Source organism: Balaenoptera borealis (genome assembly GCF_965194805.1).
Source record: "Balaenoptera borealis genome assembly, chromosome: 8".
NCBI lineage: Eukaryota > Metazoa > Chordata > Mammalia > Artiodactyla > Balaenopteridae > Balaenoptera > Balaenoptera borealis.
Window position 1 is genome coordinate 58,410,073 of NC_138865.1, and position 24,382 is coordinate 58,434,454.

The 24,382-nt window shown below is 40.1% G+C and overlaps 1 protein-coding gene across 8 annotated transcripts in view; it reads left to right on the plus strand.

Moving 5' to 3' along the window:
• FREM1 (FRAS1 related extracellular matrix 1) overlaps positions 1 to 24,382 on the plus strand; it is a 201,237-nt gene that overhangs the window by 63,914 nt on the left and 112,941 nt on the right. For all 8 annotated transcript variants that reach the window (XM_082401547.1, XM_082401545.1, XM_082401546.1 and 5 more), the window contains exons 11-16: positions 5,228 to 5,424; positions 6,145 to 6,235; positions 7,575 to 7,742; positions 11,066 to 11,274; positions 13,957 to 14,050; positions 15,741 to 15,993. In XM_082401547.1, coding sequence (XP_082257673.1) covers positions 5,228 to 5,424; positions 6,145 to 6,235; positions 7,575 to 7,742; positions 11,066 to 11,274; positions 13,957 to 14,050; positions 15,741 to 15,993 — 1,012 coding nt within the window. The remainder of the gene's footprint in view (positions 1 to 5,227; positions 5,425 to 6,144; positions 6,236 to 7,574; positions 7,743 to 11,065; positions 11,275 to 13,956; positions 14,051 to 15,740; positions 15,994 to 24,382) is intronic.

Genomic DNA, 24,382 nt, shown 5'->3' on the forward strand with positions numbered 1-24,382 from the left:
TGGTCTCGCTGGCTCCAGCAGACCTCTGCATTCAGTTTAAACTCAACATGTTCACAAGACATTTAGCATATTTCCCTGAAAATTAGCATGAAACCACTGTAACTAGAATCTTTGAAGTCATCCCTACCCCCTTTCTCTCTAGTATCTGCATAACCAATTGGTCAGCTAATCTTAATAAATCTACTTGAGAAATTTCTCTCATCTGTCTCTACTTCCCCACCCCACCATCATTGCTTTAGTCTCAGCCTTCATCTATTTTGGACTAGCTTATCCTCCAAATCAGTCACATGGTCTCTTAAGAATAGACGAGATTAGCCACATCCTTGTAATTGAGGACAATTAAAACTCATTGATGCAGTAGCAGTATGTTTAGTAGAGTACATCTAGTGTCCATTTTTTCCCAGCTCTCCCTCTTCTGATGTGTGGCAGCTTTAGCTTATTCAGACTCTGGACTGGCTCTCAGCTATAGTATCACCTGCTCCAGGAATCATCCTCTGATGCTCCTATTCCATACCTGTTTCCCCAGACTTGACCATCTGGTCCTTTTATATAATCTGATATCAAATTACTATAATGTGAGGCCATTATTTATTTTATTGGATCAACTGTGAGCTCATTTATGACAGGGATCCTGATTTATTCATCTCTCTGTCTTCAGATCTTGGTATCTGACTCAGAGTAGAACCTCAAGAAATGTGTGTCGGTTCCAAAATAAACTCTGGTTCTTTCAACTTTTATTGAAATGAGGGGGAAATAAGAAGACCCAGACATGTGGCAGGGACTGAGGAAGGAGTAAGATGCGGAGGTAATAAGTGTAAAGCTTTAGTTTTCAGAGTTTCCAGGAATTAGTCACGTGCATAACAACAAAACAAATATTTTGTATGTGTGTGAGGTGGTAAGAATTACTGTGTTGTAAAACCCTGATATCATCACTGAAGCTCCAATTTTTAAGGGACTCAAATGATCAGCTGGTCTGTTTGATGACTGCATCTTCAGTTTGGATGAGTATCCGGTCATGTCTTACAAATATAAATGTATTTAAAATATTCAACAAAATCTGTAACTTTAAGCTGTTCAACTACAAGTCCAGATGAAATGGTTACTTGATGGGAGCTTTTGTGATCAGAAGGTTCCCCAGTCACTGAAGATTAAACTCAGGCCCAGGATTGTTTTGGCCATACTGTTAGAACACTTCCTTTCATAGGGGCAGAAATCAAAGATCTCAGGTGAGAATCTATTTAAAACAGGAAGGAAGTTACATAAGTGGAGCTGCTTCTTACTTCTTCTCACCTTTCCCATCTAGATACTCCTACTGAGAGATCTACCTACACATCAACAAGATGTTAGCAAGAACCCCCCTCTCTTTCTACCTTGGTTGCCATGACTGTCATCAAATAAAGCCTCACCTACTCAATTTGCGTTTGAAAAATATTTTCTTAGGTTATTACAGAATTGTTTGTATCACTACCCAAGTGCTTATCAACAGAAGACTGGTTTAAAAAACTATATCTATATGATGACATACTATCAAACAAACCAACCAAAAAAACCCAGTAAATCTATGGAGAATATTCTGTATCTTAACTGTGGTGGTGCCTTGACAGGTATATAAGATTGTCAGAACTCATCAAATTATATACTTAAACTGAATGTAGTTCATTGTATGTAAAGTAGTCCTGACCAGAAAAAGAAAAAAGAAGAAAAATATTTTCTTCTTTATTTCTCTCAGTAGCGGGCTTTATAGAATTTATACCTTAGATTTTAACCCGGGAGAGAGTAACGTTAGCAGTAAAATGGAGAGCGAAACATAAGGATAGAAGAGAAATGGAGAAAGAGGACTAAGAAACAGGAAGAAAGGAAGCAGATGCCACAAAGGCCTGGGGGCAAAGTGGGAGGAAGGAGTGAAACATGACCAGAGGAGAGAACAGGCACCCAGAGTGGGCATTTATCAGAAGTCAGACCAGAAAGGGGAGTGGGCAAAACTAGCATTGGAAATAACTCCTGGGTGTGAGAAATAGCACTGGATAATCTCAAAGGAAGATGCAAAAGAAGGAATCAGGCAGAAAGCAAAGCTCAGTGCAGAGAAAGGATCAAGAACCCAGGTCTACAAGGAAGGCAGATAGTAGCCAGTGGAGTATCATATTGTGAGCTGGATTCTGAGGGTCAAGGTTAGTGGTTGTCATTTTGTATACTGATTTATTACTTTATGTTCCGATTCCCTGCAGATCTGTCTGTGGGTACTTGTGGCCGTAAGTAGACTGGATGCATGTAGGGGAAGGCAACAAGCAAGAGCCCAGTGACTAGTATGGGCACTAGTTTTCCACTTTGTGGGAATGGGTATTTAATTAGGTCTTTTTTACAACCAAATTTCAGTAAAAATGAGAACACTTTATTTCTCTATGGAGTTTGTTAAAATAGGATCTTTCTCACCCGCAGAACACGGACACAGTAATTATTTGGACATGCATAAATATGTAAAGACACATCAACTTAAGCGATCATAAAGCATGTTGAAAAATGTGCCCACCATGAATTACTACTGGGGTATAGAAAAGCATGCTTGTACATTCTTTTTGCACAAAGAACACACTGGAGAATAAATTAGCATAGAAAATGGTCTCTTTGAAGACACAATAACCATTGTTTCCTTATTAAATCTAGTTTTTCAGTTAAGTGGAGCCTCACTGATCCACACCATGGCTGGGATGTCCCATAGGGAATTTCTGAATTTTAGAGATTAGCAAAAAACTGTAACTGGAAAAAAAATCATGACACAGATTCCAGGAACGGGAGAAATGCCTGTCATTGTGTTCCTTTATTTTGATAACTGAGTTTAGTTTCTAATTATTGAAATGCTTCATAATAGAGTAGTAAATATGCTGTATGCTTTTGTAAAAGTAATGAAGGATGGAGACGGAATTAATTTATTGAGCACCTACTACCAGGTACTCACTGTGCTATCAGCTATCTCATTTGATCCTGACAGCACTTCACTATAATAGTCATCCTTATTATTCCCAGTGTAAAGAGAGAAAAACTGAGCCCCAAAAGGGTTAAATGATTTGCCCCAGGCAGCAAAGTTTGTAGGTGGCTGAGCTGATGTTCCAGTCTTTTTCGTATCATAGCAAAAGCTTAACCATGTTTTAGTTTTTGCTTTGTGTGTTAACTTAAAAAAGAAATTCTCTTCATTTTCAAATTGGTTATTGTGAACACCATTATCTTAGAAAAAATTGGCATTGCTGATCTGTACTTCAGTGACAATATTAAAATAAATCAAAACCAGAGTCAGAATACTTTCATGCATCAGGCTGTGCAACGACTCATGATGCCAAGCAAATGTACCATTTTGAGAGAGAGTAATTGCTTTCTCCCAACCAATCATGGATTACTGTAAAAAAAAAAAAAAAAAAAAAAAAAAGTGATGATAAAAAGCTGTTTGGCAAAGTCTCCTTGCCCTCTTGCAAGATCCAAACCTATGAATGTTTGAGAAAATTCTTAACATCACAAACAGGGCATGTTGACTCATTCAGTGAGGAAACACCTATAAAGTGCCTCCTACCTACAAAATACCATGCCAGATGTGGTGGAGCTATAGAAATGAACGAAATATTTATTGAGCACATAATATATGCCAGACATTTTATCTTCATAGTGATATTTGATCCTCATAAAATTCTGTGAGGTTGTTGATATTATGCTTAATTTACAAATAGGAAAATTGACACTCAAAAAAGTTGAGTGACCTGTTCAAGATCAGTAACAGCTACTAAGTGGTTTACCCAGGACTTTAACCATCTGTTCACTGCCAAATTCCATGTGGTTTGCACTATACTATGATCCTCCTCATGGAACTTTCAGTCTAGGAGAGATTTACATGTAAACTACTAACTAATAATACAGGACAATGAAATAACGATGTTTATCAAGGGATAACCAAAATTCAGGAAAAATTAATTCCAACTGAGAAATTGGAGAACGTTTCAAGAAGAACCTTCAAGGATAAGAAAGACTCAGGTTGCTGGAGAGAGCAGGAGAAAAGCATTCCAGACTGAAGGAACGAAGGGATTCAGAGCATAGAGGCATGTTTGAGGACTAGAACTGGGTCCACTGAGTGCAATCAGGATGCTAGATTAGTGTTGAAAGGTCATACAAGATAAAGTTGAAATAAAGAGTGTGTTTAAACTGTGAGGGGTCTTGAATACCATGCTAAGGAGTTTGAATAATTCTATCCCTCCTGGGGGGTTAAGATTTTTTTTTTTTAACTTTCTTTTTAAAAAACTTTTATTGAGGTGTGGTTGATTTACAATGTGTTAGTTTCAGGGGTACAGCACAGTGATTCAGTTATTCATGTATATATATATATATTCTTTTTCAGATTCTTTTCCCTTAGAGGTTATTGCAAAATATTGAGTGTAGTTCCCTGTGCGATACAGTAGGTCCTTGTTGGTTTTCTATTTTATATATAGTAGTGTGTATATGTTAATCCCAGCCTCCTAATTTATCCCTCCCCCGCCTTTCCCCTTTGGTAACCATAAATTTGTTTTCTGTGTCTGTGGGTCTATTTCTGTTTGGTCGATAACTTCATTTGTATCTTTTTTTAGATTTTTGAGGAAGTGAATAACCTGATTTGACTTGTATTTTTTAAAAGATAACACCAGAGGTATGAAAAGTCAAAATGAGTTATTGGAGTTAGGGCTGATGGAAAGCCGTTGTGATGATGTAAGGAAATTATGAAAACTGGAGCAAGGTCAGGAACAGTGGGAATGACAGCTGTGGGACTAGGGTGTGGTCACTGTTTAGAAAATTTTGTTAGTACACACTCTGGGACTTGGTGATGTGTCATATGTGGGTAGAGAAAGAGGAACCAAAAGAAATGTCAAGGTTTCTAGGATCTATGACTGAGTGGAAAGAGGAAGAGAAAGCCCAGGTTGCTGGTAAAGGGAGGTGTAGAAATAAAACCAGGAACATATTTTGTGTGTTATATGCCTATTCTATGGCACTCATGACTGCATTAACTATAATTGTGATAATCATATTCTTAAGGTAGAATGAAAAATACATGGAGAATGTTCCATTTTTCATGTTCCTAATAACTCCCCAATTTTTTCACTGGAAGTGTAAAATGGCAGTTTTTGAAAATCATAACTGTGACTGGATGATAGTGGGGTGGCTTTCTTTGGTGTCTTTTTGGTATTTCAAATTAATGGTAAAGATAATTTCTTTCCAGGTGGTGACAATCCATATCACTCCAGTAGATGACCAGCTTCCGAAAGAGGCTCCTGGAGTTTCTCGGCATTTGGTTGTCAAGGAAACAGAGGTGGCCTGTATCACTAAGAAACATCTACGTTTTGTAGATACAGAATCATATGACAGGGAGCTGCTCTACACAGTAACCACTCCTCCATTTTTCTCCTCTAGCCGCAGGTATCTCTACGAAGAGTCATCACCTGGGCTATTAGTTGAGGGTTGCGTTCTAGGATTGAGTTGAAAGTGTCGATGTATACTACTGTGGTTCACTTGCTTTGCTGGTCACACACGAACTTATATTCAATTCAGCATTTATTCTAATCTCAAACTTGTCTCATACCTCCCTTCAAAAGCTATATTAATTGGTTAAGTGGCCTGCAGCTTGTAGTGTCTTCAGCTTAGGTAGGCTTAAAACAGTCTTTAATCCCTTTTTCTAAAGAGAATACTTTTCTTCTCTTTAGTAAAATGTGCTGAGTCTTCATCGCTTTATTTTTAGATATTGCAGCTCACAAAAGTGGTCATATTCTCTGATTCCAATCCAGAAAATATCATGAATATACCTTAGGTTTGTATTATCTACCAAATGATAGTGAGGAAACGTTTTTAGGATGAGTATCTAACTACATCTTATTGTAGTTAGGTTCCCTTTCATGATGTCAGAGCAGAAATTCTGTACATACTTCCTGCAGTCATGATGAGAACAGCATTCGTGATACTAGACTTAAGGCTAGAACCTCCCCCCGCCTTGATGTAAAGAGAGAATATAAAGATGGAACATTTGATTTCTTCCTACAGTGAGCACTTTTAGCTTCAGAAAATTTGGTTGTGGGCTACTATTTGATTTAATTTTTCTTACTTGGAAAGTTAGCTGATGTGTTCTCTTGTATTTTTGTTTAGACACTTGGATGCTGGGAAATTATTCATGGTAGACAGTATACCAAGGCTAACCAAAAACCCTGCAGCTCCAGAGTTGAAGTCATTCACTCAGGTATGATGCTATGCTCAAATGTTGACAAACATGATGGAAGTGTCCTCTGAGAAGGTACGGTGCTCCCAACGTTGCACTTGAGAGTATTGGCCTTTGACATCTGTCACAAGCAACAAATACTTGATGTCTATATTCTTTCCGCTTGCACATTTCCATTAAGCAAGTGACATGTATTTGAAAATGCTTGATCAAGCTGGATATGATTGTAAAATCTTGTTATAATTCAACACAGTCTTTTGCATCAATTTAGATTCCTGGTTTAGGGCTCTGATTTAGGGACCTGGTGCATATGTTTTTACTCCATCAAATTCAGTTCATCCAATATCCTACCATGTTAGTTTCCTAGGGCTGCTATAGCCCAGTACCACAAACTAGGTGGCTTAAAAGAACAGAGATGTATTGTCTTACAGTTCTGAAACTAGAGGCTAGAAGGCTAGAAGTCTGAAACCAAGGTCTCAGCAGGGCCACCATCCTCCAAAACCCTGTTTGGTCGGGGGGCAGTGGGGTCTTACCTCTTTCCATCGTCTAGTGGTTTGCTGGCAATCTGACATTCCTTGACTGGTAGATCATCACTCCACTCTCTGCCTCTGTCACACCATGGCTGTGTTCTCCCTGAGTCTCTCTCTTTTTTATAAGGAGCAAGTTATATTGGATTAAGGGCCCACCCTACTCCAGTATGGCCTTACCTTAACTAATTACATCTGCAACAACCCTGTTTCCAAGTAAGGTCACATGCTGAGGTACTGGGGGTTGGGACTTCAACGTATCTTTTTTTGTGGGGGACATAAGTCAGCGCATGCTATCTACTGCTTTCCACAATCCTTCATTAGCCCTCTCCCTGCTCCTGTGGCCTCTGCTCTGCAGACCTGACTAGAGGCACAGTAATGATGAGAGCTTAGGCAGCAGCTACTCCGGAGCTGCTGAATCTCACTGTAGTTAGAGGTTGTATTAAATGAGTATGTCAACCTATGTGCTAAGTACTATTATTTTTTTCACTTTATAGGTAAGGAAACAGAGGCCTCGCAAGTTTAAGTAGCTTGACCAATATCACACAGCTACTTTGTGGCAGAGCTGGGTTAAAATGCAAGTCTCCTGTCTTTCACAGAGTTGCCTGGCTTCAAGCGCTTGACGTAGTCACTTAATTTCTTTGTTCTTTTCCCTCCTGCTTTTAGAAAATGCGATTTGTAAGACAGAGCTTTTTAGGATCTTCAAATTGATGATGGTGGCATTTACAATGTTCCCTATCAGTGAATGAGACGGGTATCTTAGACTTAGGTCTCTAAATGTCTCTCATCCTGGGAAATCGGCACCCACATGTCCGTCTTGATTTGCTTTGCAGCATGCTGTGAACTATATGAAAGTGGCCTACATGCCACCCATGCAAGATATAGGCCCCCATCCCCGACACGTCCAGTTTGCCTTTTCCGTCAGTAACCAGCACGGTGGCACTTTGTTCGGGATCTGCTTTAACATCACGATTCTTCCGGTGGACAATCAGGCCCCTGAGGTAGGCATAATGCTTGATGTGAAGGATGAAAAGGGGGGGATGACCTAAGGAAAGAAAGATTTTGAAAGACTTACTCAAAATGCTAACTTCTCTTTAGGCTCTTTCAAAGAACTTTTTTATTTTCCAGCTACAGTGTAGGAAACAAAGCATGGGGAGGGGAGTCCTTCACCTCCTATGGGACTTTCTATCTAAAAGATGAGATTTTCTAGTTGCTGAATTTGGCATTATTTTCAAAGCTTTATCAAAAATCTCTTTCCTTTCCTTTCTGCTGAGTTTCATGTGTTGATCAGGTGAAGGGGATTAAATTAGGAGTCTCTTAGCAACCAGATAGGCTGACTTGCTCTCTCCGCAGGCCAGCTACGCTGTTCTGTCATCTAAATAAGCTCTTTAATTTTCTAAAATGAATTAAGATGGATCCTTGCATCCTGTGCTGTTCCACTCCCCAATGTTTGTGTAAGCTTTAAAGCGCTTGGGTCTCTCATTAAAATCAAACTACAAAGGCGATGCTACCTTGTGCATCTTATCTGCGAGTCTGGGATTCATGGTGAGAATTTGTTCCCTGCCTGCTCCCTCCCCCTCAGAGCACTAGAGTTAATGAGGGTGGCTATTCCTAGGTTTGCTTTTTCCCTCAAAAGCGGAAAGTGTGATTACCCATTCATTAGGAACCAGAGGGGTCTAGAACCCACATGTGTCTCATCCCTAAGGAAAGAGGCCACCTTCCCAGGCAGCCACCCGGAATATAGCCAGGAAAGCACGGATGCTCCTTTTCCTTTGCTCTCCTCACCGTCTCTACGGCTGCCCGAAGTTGTGGAGCAGAGGTCTCACCCTGCAGGACCAAGGGGCTTACCCAAGCTACACAACTGTTCTGATGAGTCTAAATAATATTTGAAAATAATGAGTTGCCAACACTTAAACATCAGGAGGTTTTGTATCAAGTTTGGATTTCTGGCTTCTCTTGAAAATTTGGAAGCTCTGGCAACACTGAGTCCACTTCCCTACCCCCACCCTGCAACAGCTGAACAGGGCACATTCCCCAGTCACCCAAGTCCCCACCCAACTCAAGACACCCATTTACATCACTGGCTTGACCCCGCCAGCCTCTGAGCTTGCAATATTTGGTAGAAGATGGGCCCGAGAGCTCACAAAAAAGGAATGTAAACTATGTTCTTTGCCTCCTTCCCTGTCAGGGACCAGATCACATTCCCTGTGTAAAAAATAATTTAGAATGTCTCTTAATTTGATTAGATTTTATTCAGACCATCCTTTTCTACGTATGAGATACATGCCCTGAAATAGCCCAGCATCTAAAGAAGCTAATGTGTGTTCTAGAACAATCACAGAGAAACAGTTTTTTATGCCAAGCTATCCAGCCTCTTGCTAGAGAAAGATGATCTGTGGAAAAAGCCAGAAAGGGTGAAGTGAATAGTTACCTCCATCATTTGAAGGTAAATGGAATAGTTACGAGGACTTGGGGCTCAAGAGGCTTAATGGCTTCTGTCTTTTTTCTACAGTGGATGGGACAAATGAAATAGTACTGTAGAGAACTGAGAATAGTAGAAATAAAATTAAATGAGTCACTTCAGTGAACCTAGTCATGGGAGCGGTTCCCTGGTGTGAAAATCCACAGTTATCGCTGGGCTAAGTGGTAACCATTAGGGGATCTTGACACGATGCTGACCTGAAGTTCCAGAAATCCAAGCACTGGGTTCAGGCAGGGACTAGAAAGTGAATAATTAATGGGGGGGGGGGTGCAAATTAGCTTTTAGTTTTTTAAAGTTGTCCTGAAATACATATATATTTAAAAATCGTCTAATGAGGCAAAGTTTATTCCTTGAAACTTAGCGTCTTGGGATATTAATTGATGCAACTCAGGACAAAATGAGGTTGGCAGACATGGCCCATGTTTCGGTGGTAATAATCGTCTTTAAATAAGAGCTCCCTTTATTTCTTTCTCCTACAAATAGTGAAGATGTAGGTTTGGCAAAATCAGAGTAAGGCACTTAGGAAGGGTGCGGGTGAGTGGTTGTAGGGAGAAAAGGCTCTTACTTTATGTTCTCCTTTGCTGGCAGAAGTAGTTTATTAAAGAATACAAGGCAGCTGTCCCAGGGAGCATGGTCTCATCATCTCCATGATCCAAGGAGCTGCCCTTGGGGCGGCTGTGCCCTGGTGGGTGGGAGGATGGAGCAGGGCTCTGGGTGGAGGCTGTGATTTCTTGTTCACTTCCCTTTCCTCTGCCCATTTCTCGGGTCCCCCTCCTCTTTACCAGTTCCTTCCTCGGGGAGTGCTCTCCTTTCTAGGAGTGGCAGCTGCTCTGAAGAGAGTAGCTGCTTCCTCGGAGAACCCTGTGTCCTCACGTTAGCAGAGCACTCACTCCAGACCATGTGTGAGGAGCCTTCAGAGCCCATGACTTGGTAGCCCAACTGTATCTCCCTGTTTTTGCTTCTGTGTAGTAATACAAATCTGAGAAAATGATAGGTTAAACAAAGTGAGCAGATTTTCCTACTGTAGGGTCTGAGTGCTGAATACACTTATGAATCTTATAAACCTCCAAGGTGAAGATATCGTATGTGACTATTTTCTACATGTGTTTGACCATGGAACACTTGTTGCCAACTCCCAATGTGATGATAAAATAGCCCAAGCCCTTCTAACTTGCTTTTTACTTTCAAGTAAATTTTTATTGAGCAGTGAGTTTTTCTGTTAGAGAAAATTATCCTTATGGCTTTAATATTTAAGTCTAATGCTTGAATAAATCTATTTCCTATGAAATCTTCAATTTCTATTCTTCAATTTCCCTGTTCTACTTCCATATCTAAAACACTCACTACCCTGATGCTTAAAAGCTCCAGTCAATTTCCCAAGTCTTTAAGAATTTTTAGGGTGTAAAAAGAGATGGATTCTTTCTCTAGGGGAATCTGATGTAGGTTTTGTTCATTTTGTAGATTAAGGTACATATGTGCCGAGCAATGGTAGGTGTGGACACGATGAGGAATGTTATTATTTGCTCAATTTAGCACCAGTGATGGTAGATCTGACTGCTGCTTCTACTCTACAGGGTCTGAGATCAATGAAATGCAGATGTGTTCAGGTTTCTAGATCTGCCTTGTTTCTTTGTGTCCATCAATGTTTAGAATTGGAAGCATTTAGTAAAAAATACTTTTCAGCCAGGATGTTCAGCTATGAACTTGTTCCCTTTAGCACATTCTTGAAAGTTTGATTGACATGTGAAGATGGTGCTGGAAGTTTTCTGTTGGTTTCATGAGCTCTGTCTTCAGGTACACCTCACGGAACAAGGCTTTAAATGTTTCCTTCCTTCTTTCTAGGTATTTACCAACCCTCTGAGAGTGGCTGAGGGAAGTCAGTGTGTCATCAGCACAGAGCACGTCCTGGTTTCTGACGTGGACACCAAACTGGACAACATCCACCTCTCCCTGCAGAGACAGCCTCAGCACGGAAGGGTGGAGCTGAATGGATTTCCTCTAAACACAGGGGCCATATTTTCTTGGGGAGACCTCCAGGCCTTAAAAGTTAGGTTAGAACATTTCCTGGCTTCTTTGTTTTACATGCTTTGGCTCCCATCTGAATCAATTTTGAGGCAGTGTAAGAAGTTTGTCCAATTCTTCCAGGGGTAACAACATGCCACCTAATACTTATCAAGGGTCAGTTGCAAATTAGAAATGACAATCCTTTAGTTTCCCCCCAAGACATTTTCTTTCCCTCTGGCTTGCTGTACTGGTAGGAATGACATTATGAATATTTGAGCAACAAAAATTCAATTACCATGAATATTAAATTTGCTACAACTGCACATATCACAAGGGGTAACAATCAAACTAGATGAATAGAGTCTGAAATAATCTATAAGGCTAATCTACATAACTGAACTTGGTTTTAAGAAAAGCCAATTTCATAACCCTGGAGACTCTAGGATAGAATTCTGTTGATCGAAGTCTTTAGTGTGAATTTTTAATCCATTCTACTGGGGAGGGGATTTGCGGGCAAATAAGTAGGGTAGGTTGGGTAGGTAGGACATGGAATAGTACTTGGGTCTCTTATAGTCAGGGGTGGAGTAATCCCTGTCTCATGGTCCTGCAGTAGTTCCCCTCACCTTGAGGACTTTCATTTCTTCTGCCTAATGCAGTATGTAAGAAACTTTTTCTTTAAAATCTAGTAAAGCACCTTCTCTGTAAAACAATGCAAGATACTCAAAAGCAGTGGTCAGGTAGACAAACATACTGGTTAATTTCTCACTTGTACAAGTTCAAGTTATAAATGGGAATTTTGGCCTTTTTGATAAAGTGTAGTAGAAGGTATTAGGCATCAAATGCTTAGTTCTACATTTAGAAATTGATGAGGAAGGAGGATTTGTGTACAGGAAGATCATTTTCATCCAACAGCTTAGTTACACTGCTTTATTTACAGTTTCCAATATCTTAACCTCTTTTCACTACTCTTATCCTCATTAAAATTTCCTTTTTCCCCAAGATCTCAGCTCTTTCCTACCTGTTAGAAAGAGAGCTCTGTTTAGGTAATTCTAACTAGGGAATGAATGATGGATAGAAAAAAAATAAAAGTGCCAGTGTTTACCAGCACATATATTTCAAGCATTCTTCTAGAGACTTGCAATTATGGTTTTTTTCATTAAACTTCACAGCAATCAAACCTGACAAGGCAGATGGTTCTATTCTCATATTATAGTTGAAATAACTAAGACACGAAGAGGTTAAGGTCACTTAGCTAGTGTGTGCAGGACTCTGCTTTTGAAAGAAGTTCTGTTTGATTCCATAGCCATGCATTTGGATGTGTACTCCTAGACCTATTTGGCCCTTTTAGAGGTATTAGCATGGTAAGTATATTTGAATTAGCACATTATCACATACCAATCTATTTTTGATGAACATATCAGGGAATATGACAAAATAAAGCATAGGAGGCAGTGTTGGGAGGGAAACTGGCAGTAGGAGGCGGGCTTTCTCCGCCACTGGAATCGAATCCCTAGCTAGTGTATGGGTGAGTCTAGTCCTGAGTAAAACACCTTTTAGCCCTGGAATTTTTTCATATGTAAATGTTACATATGTTCAATATACAATTTTTAAAGCAACTTTTAATTTCATTTCCTAGAACTTATTTCCATAACTGAGTGTCTTGAACGGATCATTGATAAGCTAAAAATTCAACTCAATTCAACAATTATTTAGAACTTACTGTGTATCACTACAGTGGACTGAAGAGTAAATGGAAAGTCTAGAATTAGACAATGCCTTTAAGAAACTTGACTGAGAATTAAAAGGAAATAGGGTCAAGGCAAGACCAAGAAAAATATATATATATATTTTGTGTAAATTTATTTATTTATTTTTGGCTGCGTTGGGTCTTCACTGCTGCGTGCGGGCTTTCTCTAGTTGCGGCGAGAGGTGGCTTCTCTTGTGGAGCATGGGCTCTAGGCGCACGGGCTTCAGTAGTTGTGGCACGTGGGCTCAGTAGTTGTGGCTTGCAGGCTTTAGAGCGCAGGCTCAGTAGTTGTGGCATGTGGGCTTAGTTGCTCCATGGCATGTGGGATCTTCCCGGACCAGGAATTGAACCTGTGTACCCTGCAATGGCAGGTGGATTCTTAACCACTGCGCCACCAGGGAAGTCCCCCCAAAATACTTTTAAGTCTAGAGAAATTCAAGAATCTTTATAGGTTGAGAGGAAAAGAGTTAGTAAATGACAAGGGGGAAGTGGCAGGAGAGAGGCAATGAATAATCCATAGATAAAGTTTTAGGGCAGAGCTGAAAAAATCCAGAGCACAGGCAGAAGGAATAACCTTAAAAGTGGGGGAAGAGGGAGAATCACCAAAATCCGCGTAGTGTCCCACTTTTACCTGTCACTGCTCAGTCTCCGTGTCCCCTTTGCCCCTGGCAGTGTGTTCTGTAAGTAGGCAGAGCTACACCCACTGGTTCCCATTTTTACAGTGACAACTTGAAGAGCTGCTTTTTGATTTGGGGACAAGATATGAATGCATAAACACATTTTTCCAGGGTGGAGCAATTTTACATTTAAGGATACTTGAGTACAGTAGTTACATATGTGACTTCATGATTATGCTGGGGGTTTGGTTATTTATTTATTTGTTGAACATATGGCCAAAACCATGGAAAAGCTCTTGTGACAGGAATCTCAGTGCACTCTCACAATGGCCTTGAGAGGTTAGTGACAACTATCATCCCCACAGGTATGAGCATGATGGATCTGAGATACTTCAGGATGACATACTACTGGAGGTCACAGATGGCATAAATGCAGCAGAATGTGTGCTATACATTGAGGTACGTAGTAAGTTTCCTCCATGGTTCATATAGAAACAAACCTTCTAGTTTGGAAGCCTCTTGGGGTCTCTGATAGAAATTGAAGCACATGGATTTCAAAGCAAGAAGGTGTCTGCTTACATCTTTGATTATGTCAGGACAGGCAATAGAGAGCAAAGTTATATTGGTGAAATGGGCATATGAGTTTCTTGTGCCAATCGATTTAAAGGTAGAACTACTCTGACCTCAAACCCAGAGACTTAATTTAAAAAGCAGTCATTTCCATGTATAAATTATTTCTAATATTTTGAGCTGTAACACCCAGAAATATTTATTTAGCAGTTGGACAGGTTAGGCTAGCGTCGCTGGGCTTTTCCCTGTTGTGTGCAAGGAGCCATATCTATATGTGCAATGTGACCCTTTGTGAATTCCTGTACTATATACCCCTGGCCTGTTTGAGATGATTATTTTCCCCCTTTTGACAAATGAAGGAAAATCTGCACATAAAGGTTGAGTACATGCTCAAAGGCCTGATGGGAACCCTCGAGTTTCTCTGTTGGGTGACCATCCACGTCCACAAGCATAACTCACAGGATTTGCAGGTATTTATAGTTAGTGACAAAGGAAGGTGAGCAGAAGACTTATCACACTTCCTGAAGATCCACTAATTATTCTTACTGTACCAAATTCTATTTCTGTTTCAATTTTGTCAGTTCTTGGGGGTAGAACTGACACAGTGTCTTGGGGGTAGAAATGGAGAGGAGTGGCAAAGGAACCCCATAGCATGAGATGAAGCCGAAGACATCCTAGGAGAAGCTCTGGGAAGCCATTGAAGGTTCCCACAGTGTGATGACTTGATGAAAGCCAAGTTTTAAAAAGATCACATTGGCTGAAGCATGGGGGAAGGAAATGTAGGGGTGAGGGTATTCACAGGCCCTGCTTGATAAATAAATGTGCAGCACACACCGAGTTGTGGTCGTGAACTCAGAGGAGGACTGTCCTTCATTCCTGTTTAGAAGACATACTTTTTCAAATTTCTACAAAATCTTTTAAAATTTGGACAGCCAGTATGATCCAATGTTGCTTTTTTCCCCTTTCTACTTGGAAATTTATTTTCATGACAGTGAGAGAAAAATGTTTTATCAAGTTGAAAACTGGCATTGATTTAATGGTTATGGGGTTTCAGATTTAACTCAAAATGTTTGAAATGCAGCTGCTGCTTATTATAAGTCCAAAGAAACTTCCTGGGTGGCAGGAAGTTGAGAGTAGAGGAAAGCTTTGTAATCATCAAGTAATTTGAAATATAAATAACTTTGATGTGGTAAATGTAAATGCTCAGACCACAAGGACTAGATTTCCTCTAGAATATGGGTAAATTTAGCGAAGGAGGATAGGGGCTTGGGTGAAGGATGCTTTATATCACATTTATATTTTGTCTGTCTTGAAACAAACGAGAGCTTTGAGTCCCAAACCATAACCATACTCTCCCATTCCTACCTAAAATGTCTCTCATGTGGGTCATTTCTTGCAAGTTGGTTCATATGGGGAAAGTTAAAAGATACAGATGGCTTGGCCAAATTCCATGGCTATTGTTTCACGTGTCTGGAAGATTGAAAATGCCTGTCATTCCGGTTATGAGCTATGAGTTACCAGTTGGGCAATTTGTCATTGCTCTTTTTTCTTGAAAACATGAATTTTTTTTCCTGCTTAGGTTTTCCCTGTAAATGATGAGCCACCGGTCCTAAAGGCAGACCTCATTCCCATGATGCATTGCTCAGAGGGCGAAGAGGTGGTCATTACCTCTGAATACATTTTTGCTACTGATGTGGACAGTGATGATATGAAACTGATGTTCATGATTGTTCGAGAACCTCAGCATGGGACAGTGAGGAAAGCTGGGGTCACAGTGCATCAGTTTTCTCAGGGAGATGTTATGGCAGGGGCTGTGACGTACAAACACACAGGTAAGTGACAGTATTGTGACTAGTCTGAGAGTGGGGATGCAGCAACATGACAGAGTCTTAGCCCACTCCTTGCCGTGGGCTCTGATAATCTAACAGTCTTAATGCTTGCTTCCATTAAAAGAGTGGCAGCCCATCTCCCATTTTCAAGTATGATCACCATATTCAGAAGTATTTCTTGATCTCAGTAATATAATGAATTTCACAGAGTTGAGAAAGAGCAAGTGTTATTGCTGCTCTGTTCCTGATGCTTCCACAGAGACCTTCAATTCACCCTGGCTTGTCCTCATTCCTATTTTGGTCAATATGAAGAAGACTATTTGACCATCTCAGCTTCTGGCTCCCTAAATCATAACAGAAATGCCTGAAGTAGGCTCCCTAAGATAATTATCTTATTAATTGTAAAAGTTTCCTGATTATCAGCTAGCTCCTAAGAAGTAACCGGTCTGCCATTTGAGTTCTTGAAAAGCAAAGATCGTGTCTTACACTTTTGTTTAACTTGTCCACAGCACATGACAGTGGTGGACATAGATGAGAGATACAGTAAATGCTAGTTTATTAGCACTGTAGTTACATTTCTGGCATTGCATTATATTGTTATCCGGATGGCATTTGTTCCTTAGTAAAATGTTCATGTAAAGAAGATGTTAATTCAACATGTGATGTCTGCGAGGCACAGTAGTAGGCACTGTGGCTTTACAAAGGAGTATAACCCAAACCCTAATATGAAGGACTTTTGATTTAAAGGAGTAAGACAAACACATTCCCATGTACAGATGACAGCGTGACACATCTGCCCATCATCACATCACCACCCCTCCTACATCTGATTTCTGGGTTGGGGGCACTGTCCTCAGTAATAATACCATCTACTTCCTCTACCTAAGTTTTATCACACTCCATTACAATTTCACGTTTACTCATCCATATGCCTCTCTAACCTGGAAATTCCATGGGGGAAGTATGATCGGGTGTGGGAGGCCAGGTGAGTGATACAGGAAATAAGAGGTATCAGAATTCAAATCATTTTCTTATTTGAAGAGACAGAGAGAGAGAGAATACAAGCAGGGAGGTGGGAGGGAATTCAAGAGGGGGATTGAGATAGCTAAGGATTCATTTGGACATGGGAGAAAACATTTTGAAATAATATTTTTATGTGTACTTTAAAAAACAGTGATTCATTGGGATACCAGTTCCTAATCACTCCACTAAACATCTTTTTTCTTTAAATGGTATCTCCTTATCTTCTGCTCTATGTTAAGTCTTAGGAAAGCTTTCACTGGCTCTTTCCTTGTCCTGAGGAGCTTAGCCCACTTGTTCGATGTCTCTCAATGTCTCTCAAGAGTTCATAGCTAGGTGCTTCTTTTTAATTTCCCCAATAGTTCTCAGACTAGCAGAAAAGTGATCCGAAGACCAGTGATTGTTGATTTTTACATAATTTTAACATCTTTGGCAGGCTCACACAGCATAGATAAATTAGTGGTCAGATGAATCTGTCTTCTCTTCCTGCGCTTTGTTTCAGGCGTTAAGCAACAGGTGTACATATGTATAACTCTCTTCTAGTGTGGTGGCCATAGAAGAGAGTGTTACACATTTTTTTCATAAGACCTAGTGGGACACTGGGGCAAATTGTTTCAGATAGACTTTTTTGTTATGTTAATAAATTAACAGAGGGGCAGAGTCAAGATGGCATACTAGGAGGACGCTGAATTCACGTCTCCTCACAACTAGGGCACCTACTAGGCACCAGTGGGACCACGGACACCTAAGGGGGTGGGAGGAACCCCCAGCGACTGGGTAGGACGTGGGGTATGGGGGAAGTGAAGGGGGAGAAGAAGTGGAGGCGGGACGGGACTGGCGCCCCTGCTGAGGGGTGGCTGGGGGAGGGGAAGGGATCCCACGCCTGAAGGGGGAAATTGGAGAACCATTGGGAGGGCAGAGGATGAAAAGGGAGCGTGGCCAGGTTTCCCCTGCCCACTTGGGCCCCTGGGAACCTGCTGAGATCCCAGGCCTGATCCTCTGCCCACCTGAGGCCCCCTCCAGCTGCGCAGGTCCTGAGGGAGTGGGAGGGAGGGAAGGGGGAGCAAAAGTGGGACCAGCACCCCTGAGGGGCAGCTGGGAGAGGGGAGGAGTTCCTACACCCAGCAGGACCCACCCACAGTTAGGGGTCCAGCGGCAACAGGGGAGACCCTGGGGGAGATGGTGGGGGAGGGGAGTGGAGGAATGGAAGGGAATGGAGCCAGTGCTTTCCCTGTCCACTTAGGCACCGGGGAGCCTATTGGGCTCCTGGGCCTAATCCTCTGCCCTTGGAGCCTCCCTCCTGCTGCTCAGAGCCCAAGCCCCGCCCCTACACCCCCACCCAGGGCCCCACCTCTACACTCGGAGACCCCCTCCAACGTGCTGGGCCTAAACTCCACCCACACACCCTGACCCAGGGCCTTACCTCCAAACTCCAGAACTCCACACTCCAGAGGCCCTTCTTTTCACGTTCTGCCTCTCCCCTTTCTAGCAGGTCCTAAGCAGAGGCCCTGCCCCATGCTTGAATATCTCCCTGCCTAGGCCCTGCCCCTAGGGCCTTTTTTGGCTACGTGGGTCCTGAGCCTAGGCCCTGCCCCACACTCAAACGTCACCCACCCACCCGCCTAGGTCCCACCCCATCCTAAACCACTCCCCTGCCTAAGTTCCACCTCCACCTAAACTCCACCCCCATAGCCAAGGCTTTTTTTCTCTTTTAGATTGGGGTTCTGTTTTACGATGTTGATTCATTGTTGTTGATTCTTTTATATTTTCATTTTTCCTAATAAATCTTTTATTATTCTAATTTTATTTTATTCTTTATATTTTGTTATTGTTCTCATCTTTTGGCTTGTTCCCTCCCCCCACCTTTTTTTCTTTTTTCTGTTGTGGTTTTATTTTACCTTGTTGCAGGTGTTTCGATTATAGTTTTTTTCCTAATATATTTTTTATCATTCTAATTTTATTTTGTTTTTTATTCTTTGATATTGTACTGCTCCTTTTTTTTTTTTTTTTTTTTTTTTTTACCGTGCCATGAAGCTTGTGAGATATTGGTTCCCAGGCCGGAGGTTGGGCCCGAGCTCCTGTGGTGGGAGCTCCGAGTACAAACCACTGGACTAACAGAGAACCTTACACCCCAGGGAATATCAATCTGAGTGAGGCCTCCCGGAGGACCTCATCTCAGCACCAAGATCAAGCTCTATCTAACTGCCTGCAAACTCCACTGCTGGACGTCTCAGGCCAAACAACCAGTAAGAGAGGAATAGAGCACCACCCATCAAAAAAAAAAAGACAAAGAAAGAGACTACATAATGATCAAGGGATCAATCCAAGAAGAAGAAATAACAATTGTAAATATTTATGCACCCAACATAGGAACACCTCAGTACATAGGGCAAATGCTAACAGCCGTAGAAGGGGAAATTGACAATAACACAATGATAGTAGGGGACTTTAACCCCCCACTTTCACCAATGGACAGATCATCCAAAATGAAAATAAATAAGGAAACACAAGCTTTAAATGACACATTAAACAAGATGGACTTAATTGATATTTATAGGACATTCCATCCCAAAACAACAGAATACACTTTCTTCTCAAGTGCTCATGGAATGTTCTCCAGGATAGACCATATCTTGGGTCACAAATTAAGCCTTGGAAAATTTAAGAAAATTGAAATCCTATCAAGTATCTTTTCTGCCCACAATGCTCTGAGACTAGATATCAATTACAGGAAAAAATCTGTAAATAATACAAATGCGTGGAGGCTAAACAATACACTACTAAGTAACCAAGAGACCACTGAAGAATTCAAAGAGGAAATCAAAAAATACCTAGAAACAAATGACAATGAAAACACGAAGAACCAAAACCTATGGGATGCAGCAAAAGCAGTTCTAAGAGGGAAGTTTATAGCAGAAAAATCCTACCTCAAGGAACAAGAAACATCTCAAATAAACAACCTAACCTTACACCTAAAGCAAACAGAGGAAGAAGAACAAAAAAATCCCCAAAGTTAGCACAAAGAAAGAAATCATAAAGATCAAATCAGAAATAAATGAAAAAGAAATGAAGGAAACAATATCAAACATCAATAAAACTAAAATCTGGTTCTTTGAGAAGATAAACAAAATTGATAAACCACTAGCTAGACTCATCAAGAAAAGAAGGGAGAAGACTCAAATCAATAGAATTAGAAATGAAAAAGGAGAAGTGACAACTGACACTGCAGAAATACAAAGAATCATGAGGGATTACTACAGGCAACTCTATGCCAATAAAATGGACAACCTGGAAGAAATGGACAAATTCTTAGAAAAGCACAACCTTCTGAGACTGAATCAGGAAGAAATAGAAAATATAAACAGACCAGTCACAAGCACTGAATTTGAAACTGATTAAATCTTCCAAAAAACAAAAGCCCAGGGCCAGGTGGCTTCACAGGTGAATTCTATCAAACATTTAGAGAAGAGCTGACACCTATCCCTCTCAAACTCTTCTAAAATATAGCAGAGGGAGGAACACTCCTAAACTCATTCTACGAGGTCAACATCACCCTGATACCAAAACCAGACAAAGATGTCACAAAAAAAGAAAACTACAGACCAATATCTCTGATGAACATAGATGCAAAAATCTGCAACAGAATGCTAGCAAACAGAATCCAACAGCACATTAAAAAGATCGTACACCATGATCAAATGGGGTTTGTCCCAGGAATGCAAGGATTCTTCATTATACACAAATCAATCAATGTGATACACCATATTAACAAACTGAAGAATAAAAACCATATGATCATCTCAATAAATACAGAAAAAGCTTTTGACAAAATTCAACACCCATTTATGATAAAAACTCTCCAGAAAGTAGTCATAGAGGAAACCTACCTCAACATAATAAAGGCCATATATGACAAACCCACAGCCAACATCGTTCTCAATGGTGAAAAACTGAAATGATTTCCACTCAGATCAGGAACAAGACAAGGTTGCCCACTCTCACCACTGTTATTCAACATAGTTTTGGAAGTTTTAGTCACAGCAGTCAGAGAAGAAAAAGAAATAAAAGGAATCCAAATCAGAAAGGAAGAAGTAAAACTGTCACTGTTTACAGATGACATGATACTATACACAGAGAATCCTAAAGATGCTACTAGAAAACTACTAGAGCTAATCAATGAATTTGGTAAAGTAGCAGGATACAAAATTAATGCACAGAAATCTCTTGCCTTCCTATACACTAATGATGAAAAATCTGAAAGAGAAATTAAGGACACTCCCACTGACCATTACAACAAAAAGAATAAAATACCTAGGAATAAACCTACCTAAGGAGACAAAAGACCTGTATGCAGAAAACTATCAGACACTGATGAAAGAAATTAAAGATGATACAAACAGATGGAGAGATATACCATGTTCTTGGATTGGAAGAATCAACATTGTGAAAATGACTGTACTACCCAAAGCAATCTACAGGATCACTGCAATCCCTTTCAAACTACCAATGACATTTTTCACAGAACTAGAACAAAAAAATTCACAATTTGTATGGAAACACAAAAGACCCCGAATAGCCAAAGCAATCTTGAGAAAGAAAAACGGAGCTGGAGGAATCAGGCTCCCTGACTTCAGGCTATACTACAAAGCTACAGTAATCAAGACAGTATGGTACTGGCACAAAAACAGAAATATAGATCAATGGAACAGGATAGAAAGCCCAGAGATAAACCCATGCACCTATAGTCAACTAATCTATGACAAAGGAGGCAAGGATATACAGTGGAGAAAAGACAGTCTCTTCAATAAGTGGTGCTGGGAAAACTGGACAGCTACATGTAAAAGAATGAAATTAGAACACTCCCTAACACCATACACAAAAATAAACTCACAATGGATTAAAGACCTAAATGTAAGGCCAGACACTATCAAACTCTTAGAGGAAAACATAGGCAGAACACTCTATGACATAAATCACAGCAAGATCCTGTTTTACCCACCTCCTAGAGAAATGGAAATAAAAACAAAAATAAACAAATGGGACCTAATGAAACTTAAAAGCTTTTGCACAGCAAAGGAAATCATAAAAAAGACGAAAAAAAAAAAAAAGACGAAAAGACAACCCTCAGAATGAGAGAAAATATTTGCAAATGAAGCAACTGACAAAGGATTAATCTCCAAAATATACAAGCAGCTCACGCAGCTCAATATCAAAAAAACAAACAACCCAATCCAAAAATGGGCAGAAGACCTAAATAGACATTTCTCCAAAGAAGATATACAGATGGCCAACAAACACATGAAAGAATGCTCAACATCATTAATCATTAGAGAAATGCAAATCAAAACTACAATGAGGTATCATCTCACACTGGTTAGAATGGCCATCATCAAAAAATCTAGAAACAATAAATGGTGGAGAGGGTGTGGAGAAAAGGGAACCCTCTTGCACTGTTGGTGGGAATATAAATTGATACAGCCACTATGGAGAACAGTATGGAGGTTCCTTAAAAAACTAAAAATAGAACTACCATACGACCCAGCAATCCCACTACTGGGCATATACCCTGAGAAAACCATAATTCAAAAAGAGTCATGTACCACAATGTTCATTGCAGCTCTATTTACAATAGCCAGGACATGGAAGCAACCTAAGTGTCCATCATCGGATGAATGGATAAAGAAGATGTGGCACATATATACAGTGGAGTACTACTCCACCATAAAAAGAAACGAAATTGAGTTATTTGTAGTGAGGTGGATGGACCTAGAGTCTGTCATACAGAGTCAGAAAGAGAAAAACAAATACCTTATGGTAACACATATATATGGAATCTAAGAAAAAAAAAATGTCATGAAGAACTTAGGGGTAAGACGGGAATAAAGACACAGACCTACTAGCGAATGGACTTGAGGATATGGGGAGGGGGAAGGGTAAGCTGTGACAAAGTGAGAGAGTGGCATGGACATATATACACTACCAAACGTAAGATAGATAGCTAGTGGGAAGCAGCCGCATAGCACAGGGAGATCAGCTCGGTGGTTTATGACCACCTAGAGGGGTGGGATAGGGAGGGTGGGAGGGAGGGAGACGCAAGAGAGAAGAGATATGGGAACATATGTATATGTATAACTGATTCACTGTTATAAAGCAGAAACTAACACACCATTGTAAAGCAATTATACTCCAATAAATTTTTTTTAACAAAAAAAAAAAAAAGAAAGAAAATGTGGCACATATATACAATGGAATATTACTCAGCCATTAAAAGAAATGAAATTGAGTTATTTGTGGTGAAGTGAATGGACCTAGAGTCTGTCATACAGAGTGAAGTAAGTCAGAAAGAAAAAAACAAACACCATATGCTAACACATGTATATGGAATCTAAAAAAAAAACAGGTTCAGATGAACCTAGGGCAGGACAGGAATAAAGATGTAGACGTAGAGAATGGACTTGAGGACATGGGGAGGGGGAAGGGTAAGCTGGGACGAAGTGAGAGAGTAGCACTGACATATACACACTACATAGATAGCTAGTGAGAAACAGCTGCATGGCACAGGGAGATCAGTTCAGTGCTTTGCGGTCACCTAGAGGGGTGGGATAAGGAGGTTGGGAGGGAGACGGAAGAGGAAGGGGATATATGTATGCATATAGCTGATTCACTGTGTTGTACAGCAGAAACTGACACAACATTATAAAGCAATTATACTCCAATAAAGATGTTAAAATAAATAAATTAATTAACGAAATACTGTATTCAAAAAGATGTCTTGTTATTTGAATGTTATGTTTTCTTGTAATGTTCTCTCAGTTACTCAGTTGGTAGTAATTTAGTGCTCTTCTAGGATGACTAAAGAGAACTTCAGTACTGTAGGATCTAAAGTTTCAGTGGCCCCACTCTTGCCTCCATACATTGGTTATAAAGATCACCAGAGAACAATTGTGTCACCATTATTTTACTTCACTGATTGATTTATTTTATCTTATTTCTATGATTATGAAAACAGTACATGCTTATTGCAGAGAACATGAAAATATATAATGAAGTTTTGAAAAAATTACCTTATTTACCTTTCAGAGAGAATCACTGTTAACATTTCAGTGTTACAGTATTTTCTTTTTTATAATCATAATTTTTAACATAGTTGCAATCATGTTATATGTGCAGTTTTGTAGAGTCCTTTTTTTCATTTAGATAATCACCTAAAAATGTTTATTAAAATATTTAGTAAATATTATAAAGTTATTGTAAACATGTTTTACTAATTGAATAATATTTTATGATATAAAATTACATTATTAATTTGCTATTCTCCAAACATTATATACGAGGTCATTCAAAAATTTTCTTTCAAATAACAGTACAGTTA